At 38.3% G+C, this 9779-nt stretch overlaps 1 protein-coding gene and 1 pseudogene across 4 annotated transcripts in view; one reads left to right on the top strand and one right to left on the bottom strand.

Annotated features, from left to right (window-relative positions):
- The first annotated feature begins 216 nt into the window (after positions 1-216).
- On the top strand, positions 217-1719 carry LOC138035449 (heat shock 70 kDa protein 13 pseudogene; annotated as a pseudogene).
- Positions 1720-5282: 3563 nt separating this feature from the next.
- The window catches only part of LOC138035450 (gamma-butyrobetaine dioxygenase-like), a 5252-nt gene continuing 755 nt past the window's right edge, over positions 5283-9779 (bottom strand). For 2 of the 4 annotated variants that reach the window (XM_068882133.1, XM_068882134.1), the window contains exons 2-5: positions 8722-9394; positions 8057-8158; positions 7183-7385; positions 5283-6800 (exon numbers count right to left, since the gene is read on the bottom strand). In XM_068882133.1, coding sequence (XP_068738234.1) covers positions 6422-6800; positions 7183-7385; positions 8057-8158; positions 8722-9393 — 1356 coding nt within the window. In that variant the 5' untranslated portion in view covers position 9394 and the 3' untranslated portion in view covers positions 5283-6421. Of the gene's footprint in view, positions 6801-7182; positions 7386-8056; positions 8159-8721; positions 9456-9779 lie in introns of all 4 variants that reach the window. The other 2 variants (XM_068882131.1, XM_068882132.1) reach the window with 2 other exon arrangements.

Here is a 9779-nt window from a genome sequence, read left to right as displayed (position 1 = left end):
CTGCTTTGAGTTGCGTCTGTTGTCAGGCATGTCTAAACAGTTGTTTCTTTGTTCCCAGGAGAGAAGAAAATCTGAGTAACAAAACATTTTGACAAAACATTCTGGTCTCGGTAGTGAGATGACACAATAGTGCACCTACAATGTTAGAGTAGTAGCACCCACCCCTCCCCTCCCGTCTAACGGTAGGGATAGTTGTTTTGTCTGCGCATCACACAGTACGCATGTACGTGTCGCAAAACACCGGTTGTGAACGTTTCATGAAGGTTGGAGATGAGTTCTTCCTTAGGGGTCTTTCTCGGTGGTATTTTCGCTCTTGTCGTTGCTGGATACATTGCTCAAAGTCGTCTCCCTCCTCCCAAACCAAGCATCATCGGTATAGACCTTGGAACAACGTTTTCTTGCGTCGGAGTTTATCAAGCTGTCACGGGACATGTTGACATTTTAGCCAACGAAAATGGAAGTAAAGTTATCCCTAGTGTTGTAGCTTTTAACAATCATGGAATATTAGTGGGTAAAAGAGCCCTGGCTCAAGCAGAACTGAATCCTAGATCGACAATTTATGACGCTAAGCGCTTCATTGGAAAGACTTTCACGAAGGGAGATTTACAGAAGATGTCTTCCCTGTATCAGTTCAAAATCACCACTGACGAAAAGAACAACCCGTTCTTCGTGATCGAAAGTCATGGCAACCAAACGTTAGTGTCACCAGAAGAGATTGGAGCTTCGATATTGAGAGAATTAAAAAGAACAGCTGAGAAAAACATCAGTCGATCTGTAAACAAAGCGGTAATGTCTGTCCCAGCTGAATTTAACATGGCACAAAGGAACGCAACCATCAAAGCAGCTTCTCTTGCTGGGATCAAAGTTCTTCGACTTATCAATGAGCCAACAGCGGCAGCAATGGCTTATGGTCTTCACAAGAAAGCTGGAATCTCTAATGTTATGGTTGTGGATTTGGGTGGAGGTACTTTGGATGTATCTCTCCTAAACATCCAAGGTGGAATGTTTGTCACTATGGCCATGGCTGGTAATAACAGGTTAGGAGGGCAAGATTTCAATGCAAGGCTTCTGTCTTACCTCATTGCAGTAATAAGAGATAGGTTTGGAAAGGAACTCAAAAATGCTGAAGATATCCAACGTCTTAGACAAGAGGTTGAAATGGCAAAAATCAACTTAACTTCACAGGACTGGGTAATGGTGCAAGTGCCCCTACCATCTTTGAACCAGGGAAACAAACCTGTGATATTTGAGGAAAAGATCTCAAGATCAACCTTTGAAAAGTTAAATGAAGATTTGTTCCAGAGAGTTTTACAACCCATTGAGAGAGTTCTCAAAGAAGTTGACCTTCCAAAGGATTTTGTGGATGAGGTAGTGTTGGTTGGTGGTTCAACCAGAATACCAAGGGTGCGACAACTAATTAAAAAATATTTTAATGGAAAAGCTCCAAATGTGTCAATTGACCCTGAGCTTGCGGTTGCCACAGGTGTTGCTATACAGGCTGGGATCATTGGAGGCATGTGGCCACTACAAGTTTCAGCATTAGAACTTCCAAATCACAACCTTAAAAAAATCCAGATTGAATCTTAAGATGCAATCAGTTCCCGTTTGAAATTACAGTGTGACCGGGAAAACCATGAACACCCATAATATTTGTCAGGAATGCTTATTGTTTTTAAGACAATCATTTTTGAGGACAAACCACAAACTGAATAACTGTTACAATACAGGTATTCGCAACAGTGCCACGTGTTGAAAGCAAGGCTGTTGCCTAACAGGAGCCCGGTAGCCTGGGGCTCCCAAAGAATAACTCTGGACGCCTTAATTTTTCACAGCAACACCTTTCACTTCATATGTTGGGCTCCTAAGTTCTCAGCGTTTAGCTCTGAGGGCCTCTTTGAAATTTTCTTAGGCAGCAGCCTTGGAATGCAAACAATTAATACAAATTAATACATGCACTGTTGTGTTTCTTAGTCTTAGAGCATAAATGACCAGAATTATCTCCAACTAAATCAGTTACCCGTAAAATCTAAAGCCGACACAATTCTTCCCGTGCAAACAACAGTAAACACTCTGCTGTTTAGGACGCACGATTGGACAGAAATAACATTCCTGACATAGTTCAGGTGTTCACGGTTTTCCCGATCACAATGTAACAGAATGACTAAAATAAGGTTTATAATGAAAGTTGTAGATATGACCTAAGGAATCTTGTTTGTTGTAGTCTAAATTTGACTTTGCAGGCAGTCGGTGAGCCATGCACATTTTTTACACTGACGTGCTCCCCAAGTATCACATAAAATTATGTATATGTATATGTAACTTTATTTTGTTTATTTATTCTGCTATGGGGAGCAGAATAAAATAAAGCCATTGACTCCTAAGAGTTAATTAATAGATTTTATTCTAAATAACACCAGATGATTTTACCTGTAAATATATTTACATTTGTTCAAAAAAACAGAGTAAGTGCCAAAAGGACAGTTAAACCATCAGCAGTGTTGATGGAACCCTCCCTCTTTTAATATTTTTAGAGAGACGGTCGCATAAACTTATTCAATATTGAAGCATTATTATTCCACTATTATGCCATTTTACCACATTTGGTCATGCAAGAGAACACGCAAAATATGAGACAGTGATACACTGTAGTGTCTCGGTTTGACTGGTTTAGAACAGAGCAAATACGGACAGAACAGGGGTTTTTCAATAAAAGAAATGTTATTGTTTTCGACACGATGCAAAGCCTGAGAATTTAGCTTGTCATTGCTTGCCACTCATCATTGAATTTTCGTTTATCCAATCAAATAAAGGACATTTGGCCGGCTTTTTGTGCTGTTTACGTTGTTCGCACGTGCCCTGAAGGACAGATGAAGCATTTTTAAAATCACTCTTACCAAATAAAATGTAAGCAAAATAACTTTTTTGTAGTGGAATAATAAATCTCTTATTTGATGGTTTAACATTATAATACTCACAGACTGCGGGGCTTGGAAAAGTACTGCGCAACTTGCAAAATATCCACACATATTATAATTATGTTAAACCACTGAATAAGATGGATGATAAATTATATTACCTTAACAAGATGCCGCAGGCATCCCATAGTACTCCAACCAGTTTCTGGTTAACCCTTTCCTTCCCAAAAGAATGACACTCACAGATTTTACTCTGTCTAACGCCAGACAATTATTTTACTCATCCAAGAGGGGGCCCCTTCCCTTAGGTAGGAAAGGGTTAAAATTCACCAGCTGAAACACAGATATTCAAAATTCTGGTTTGGAAAGGGCATTGCTATCAAGCTTAGAAGTATTAACCAAAACATGAAGCACAGAACCTGTAGTTTTAGTCTAACAAAAAAAATATAATATAATATAATTATATCATTCAAGAACCCCAAGACACTCCCAGTTGACAAGTAAAATTGTCTGGTGTTAAAATCTATTAAGTCTCACTCCTTGGCGTTAATGGGGTGAAGAAATTTAGTCGAGACCGTGACCATGCTGCAAAGATTTTGCAGTTTTAAAAATTGCAATGTTTTTAGACTAAATCTTTGAAACAAATTTTATCGTGGTTTAGCTTTTCCAAGTGGATCTTTTAAAATGTTGTTTTATTTCACTTGCACTTTCAGAGGAAATATGTATTAGAGTTCAGTTTGTACAATATTAGTTTGGTGTTATTGTGTGAACTGATTCTTGGTTGTGCCTGGTTACTTTAATGGATTTTTCTACAGAATATCATCAAAGAAAATGGCACAAGCCAATTTTTTGGTCAGATGGGAAGCAAAGAAAAAAATTACAATAATTTATTTATCCAAATGGAAACAGTAGAATTTAAGAAGGAGAATGGCAAATTCTTAATAAATATTTATTTAATCTAACTTCTCAGTCTTAACACTCTATAAAGAAAATAGAGGGGACACTGAAAAATGCAGACTGCAGACTTAAGTGCAAACTGTCTGTAAAATGAAAATTTGGTTAGCCTGAATTAGGCCTAAATAACATTTTTTTTTATGGTTAGCCTGAATTAGGCCTAAATAACATTCGGTTACCCTAATTAGACCTAAATAACATTCAGGTTAGCCTGTTTACAGTTAGCTCTCAATAATAGTGAGGGTAATACCATATTTTACCCCTGGTCTGTACAGTCTGCACAGTCTACAGTCTGCTTTTTGGCGTGACCGCTTGAGAGTCTGCCACCGAGTTTTCCAGTCTATACCAAAACCCTCTGAAAATTGTGCAAATTCAGCTTACTGTTGATTGCAGTATCTATCATATTGTATGCTGTCAGAGTAGACTGGTTGGTTTAAAAGAATGCACTTGATGATGGTCATTGTGCAGTAGTATCACAATGGCTCATAACCTCAGTTGAGAAATCAATGAAAGCTAGTAAACAACATTAGGAGCTTGATGTGGCTGTGTCAATAACTGCCTGGCTTTTAACCACCAAACCATTTCTATGGGCCCCTTCAAATAGTCATTTCTCAAGTCCTTTAACACCCAAACCGGCCAGACTTAGTATTTTACTCTGCCTAATATGCACTTGTCATTGGCTTTCCCAAGGAAGGGGGGGAGGGGGGGGCCCCCAAACCCTGGGCTGATGTGGGGACTTTGCTGTATTCTTGTGGGGGATTCTTTTCTTGTGAAGTCCCCAGTATTTGGTGAAGCCAAGCACCCAACTGGATTTGAAGATGCACTTCAGAACTGTATTTTGGTTCTTTGAACAGTTAGCAAAACTCCTTTCTTATAGTGACAGAATCACCGCTTGTAGCCTTACCAGTCTCCTCAAACATTGCATAAAAATTGAAAGATGTCAATGTTCGAGGAAGAATAAGTGTGCAATGCAAGGTTGAGGGGGGATGTATTGGTAAATAGTTAATCTGATAAAAGAAGGAAGATAGGCTGGTTTTTATTTTCAATAGTGACGTAGGGGTGTACTAGTGCTTTTCACAGGGGTAAAACTTTTGAGCTTCAGATTACTATTAGTTCCGATCCTCTACCACCTGTCTAGAAAACTAATGTAAGCTGTGTCATTACTGTGAAAATCCAAAAACTGTGAACCCTACAAATATTTATAAAATTTTATTGTGTTTCAAGTAAAAAGCCAATCATATGCAAGAAAACTAAACCACAACCATGATGGGAAATGTCAAAATCAAATTAAAGTGATGTTCACAGGTTTTCTGATTCACACAGTGACGTAGGCTCAGTTGACATACTTGACAACATATTTTCATTTTGTTCTCTATGGGGATATTTTGAGAAACTCATTATTCCACTCTGCAATCTATTCTATAGTCTATTTATTTCCACTATTTCAAAATACTGTAATTACAATTATAGTAAAAGAACTAAGTGAATGGAAAAGGGACATATTAATTAAAGACACCTAAAATAATTACTATAATCATATTTATTTAATAAACTTACTTTAGTTTAACTTTTTATGATAAATATTTAATACTGAGAAAACTAAAACTGAAAGGTAAAAAATTTTTGTAGAAAATTTCTAAATGGTATTTTACGAATGCATAGAGGAGTCATATTCAAGTAACAATATCTAGTATCAGTAATTGTAGAAGAGTAGTTCCTTACATTCATTAAATATTCAATTATTCAATCTATTTTTTTAATTTCACCAGAAAAGGTGTACCCTGGTCCCTTTTCTTGAGCCACGAGAGAGCCGCGAAGACTAATCGCGAAGCGGCAAGAAGAGAAAAACCTCTGGTTACCTTGGACTGAAGTCTCACTTTCGTGCAGACACCAGGGTCAGGATCTGACCCTCAGGCTCGTGTTGGGTGATATTTTTACAAACACACAAATCAACATGATTGGTTCATTTGATTGGTAATAAACCGAGGGGACATATGATTGCTAAGTTGTCATTGGTCCCTTTTGTAATTATCAATTTGATGCGTTTGACAGCTGGCGTCTGCTTGAAAGTTAACTTCAAGTCTAAGGTAACAAGAGGTTTTTCTCTTCTGGCCGCTTCACATCTTTCTCGCAGTTCAAGAAAAACATCTGGGACCAGGGTTGAACAGGTGACAACATTTCATGCTCTGGTGTTTGAGTCACATGGTGAAAAGTGACTGGGGTCAAAAGGAAGCAGAGCTTATCAGAGGAACCCTAAGAAGGAAAGCTATCTAACTGTGATGATCTTCCTGATTTTCATTTCATGTGTTCTGCAGTTCAAAGATATGGAAAAATAAATTTCATATTCTAAAATCATTGTGTCAAACGATGAAATTCAAGTAGTGGAATTATGATTCTCGTAGTTCAAGGATAAAGTAAAATAATCATTGATAGTTATATCAGTAATGTTACTACATCTTTTCTTCTATAATGTGACCATAAAATAGTTACTGAAACATTTAATTTGTCAAAATATTGACAAGTATTAAATTTGCTCCCTGATAGCAGCCACCTTAGGCCACAGCCCATCGCCCGGTGACACTCAGAGCACTATCCATTCTCGCTACTGGACCCTTATTAAGCTTCTTGCCTAAGACATTTAACTTGGATCTTGCAACATCCCAATCAATGTATGCTGATTCCAGGCACCTGCCCATTCCCTCTGAGAGCCTGTATCCAGTACGCCCATGGAGAACACGATCGTTATCAAACACTACTATCTCTCCTGGGGAGAGCTTGTGAAGAAACATGTTCTTGGGATCTGTTAGTCGTTTGGAGAATGAGTAATATGCTTCGTATATCTCCTGTGTTTTATCTGCTATTACACCTAGAAAGCGCTGTCTGGTTCCCTCATTGAGATTGCATCTCAACAGACGGCCTAAGTGATCCACTCTGGAAAAAAGAGTAGAAAGTGGCTAATGGACCATAAAATCTCTAAACAAAAAAATAAACACCAGTACATGATTTAAAAGAGGTTTTTGATCATTTTCCAACATCACGGCTTATTTCTACCCAATCATGTTCATGTAAATTATGGAGTAAAATAGGTCATGTCATACCATAACTTACTGGTAACAATTGAAAGCACTTACCATTAAACTTTTGCAAAAAGTCCCTTGGGGTGGGGGGGGGGGGGGGGGGTTAATCCAATGGCCTTTTATGGTGGAGAGGATAGAGGCACTCTCAGAAAGTTCATGACAGTTCTTCTGAGGGAATGGCACAAGAAATGTACCCCATGCTTCTAAACAAAAAATACCAATGGAAATGAACTTACTCAAGAATTGGCCTTGCACCTTCAAAGTCGTAATCACCCAGTATGTCGGCTCCACTGGTTCTAAACAGGACGTGTGTGCTTGTAAGCAGGTCATATGCATGAGGATCTTCCTCTCTCAACTGCTGAGCCACATGAAATGAGTCCACCAAAGTGTTCTCTCCTCCATCAGTTGGAATTTGCTCCAAGCAAAAGAGTAGTTGTATCTGTTAAAACATTAATTTGTTATACAGTTGTAGACAAAAGGAAAATGAAGGGGAAAAAAGGTAAATTTGAAGGTGAACCACAGATGAAATAAAAGTTGTTTAAATTAAAATGAGGTACAATTCTAATGCAAGTGTAACACCATCCATACAGCGCAAGTATGGATTTTCAACTTAATCATAAAAATTACAATTTCCTCGACTTGCCAAGTTGTTATTGGAAAGTTCAATAAGCCAATCACATTCAAAGTTGTAGTTTAAATCAACCAATAACAGTTACAGTTGTAGTTTAAATCAACCAATCACAACCTTGGTTTCAATCGCCATAGAAACAGTGTACAGGTCTCTAAATTGGAGTTTTCTTTCTTTCTTTCTTTCAGAGCGACATTAAACAATTTACGCCTCTTTGTCAGTCTTTTGATGCAAATTTTCCCTTTCCTTCATAACTTGGTTCATCTTCTTTATTAATTTCTCTGAAATTGTAATTTTTATGATTAATTGGTAAGAGCTCGTCGTGTTGTCCAATTTGGTCTGTAATCATACTCGTGATAAACAAATCGGACTCCCGATTTTGTTATCACTCGTATGATTACAGACCAAATTGGACTCCACTCAGTCCTATTGCCATTACATAATTATACATGTGAAACAAATAAACCAATTATTTTACAAACCCCTGGTTTGCATTCGTAGTATGGCAAATCAGAATGGAAAGGCAATGTGTAGGTTGTATATGCAACACTGTTCGCCTTTTGCCTCGTGGACACCATTATTGTCTTCCTGTAAAATGAAAGACTAATATTATAGTTTCCATGCAATAAATGCCATGATCATTGCATGAGAAGGCAGCATAGGTCAGCAAATAATCTTGACATACATGTATTTCCAACCCATTTTAGTGCTAAGCCATCCATACTTAGAATTCCATTTTTTTTAGCCGACAACTAAATCAGTCACCTTTCTCCCCACCCCTCCCCTGATTGCAAAGGTGTGAGAGATTTGGTGTTTTGTAAGTTAGCTTGTGAGAATGGAATGTCTCAATAAAAGATGCAGTGAGGTCAAAGGAGAAGCAAGGGGGGGGGGGAGGGGAAAGGGGGGAGGGGAAAGGGGGGGGGGAATACAGACACTACCTTGCCCTTCTCACTGACCTTCTCTTTTGACCTTGGTCCAATTTTTAGCCAGCCATTTAAGCCATTACTTTGAAAATACCTTCTTGAATGACACCAAACCACCAAGTGCTACACGTGGATACATGGCACATGATGGACAACAATATTATTTTATTCCTACAGTAGCAACACCCCCACAGAAACTTTCTGTCAAAAGTACTAATATTTACTTGCCCATATGCTGTCATTCTCAAGTAACCAACAAGCTCTCCTAATTTGTCCAGCTGTCCTTTTTGTACAGGAGTATCTGTGATCAGCATAACACCATATCGGTACAAACTGTTTAACCAATCAAATTGAACTTCCTCATCATTAAGGATGTCATCAAATCTCAAGCGTGGAATTTGGTCTTTAAATTCATTTCCCCAGAGCAAGACATGTCTAGTTGTCACCTCCTCACAGTTCTCAGCCTGTAATTTGGATTCCTCTGAAAGGCGCTTCTCAAATAGCCAATCAGCATCAAGCAAGCTGACATGACCATCAGGCCAGGTGATTGAGAGCTCGGCACCATAATCAGTCATCTCAACTTTCTCTGGTTTGATGTTAACGTCCACATCACGCACAATATCAAGAAGGCGTTGGCTTGACTCTTTGAAGAAACACTCTGAACAAGGACAATTGTCTCTTAGGTAAATGTAAGGGTATCTGTGAGAGGTATTGTCCTGCCATGTGACGTCAACCATTTTTTTAGCAGGTGAATGTTGAACATTTTTCATTAATAGTTTGCCAAGAACAAAGGATGATGTACGCAAGCCACGAAGTGGTGTTCTAACAAAAAGGTGTGAACTCTGAAAGCAGGTCCAGCCTGTTCTCCAATTGCTACCCATTTTAAAAATAACCATCCTACCAAGAGGATACAGAGCTTCAGTTCTAAAGGCAAACAAATGTGAACCCCTTTTCAACTCTGTTAACAAAAGAAAGATCAACAAAAAGATTGTGAGGTGTACAAAGATTGATGTCCAAGGAAAAAAAAACAAACAGGGGTTGCAAGAAAATTTGAAGTTGGCAGGTTGTTTGAGTAGAGTAAAATTTACTCTACTCAAAGAGGTGAGTTGAGAGGCCAGCCACAACACATTTGGGAAGAGCCATAACCAGAAGATCAGAAATTGATTTTTCTTTCTTTTGATTCTTCAACGAATTCAGAGCGAGCTGGCACATTTCTTTTTTGCTGACTTTATAGTATGCTGTTAAAAGTGACAGATGCAACTGTAGTATGAATATTGTAATA

The sequence above is a fragment of the Montipora capricornis genome, unplaced genomic scaffold (assembly GCF_036669925.1).
Source record: "Montipora capricornis isolate CH-2021 unplaced genomic scaffold, ASM3666992v2 scaffold_394, whole genome shotgun sequence".
In the NCBI taxonomy this organism is placed as follows: domain Eukaryota; kingdom Metazoa; phylum Cnidaria; class Anthozoa; order Scleractinia; family Acroporidae; genus Montipora; species Montipora capricornis.
Note: the sequence above shows the minus strand (reverse complement) of the source record. Positions and strands in the feature narration are given on the sequence as shown.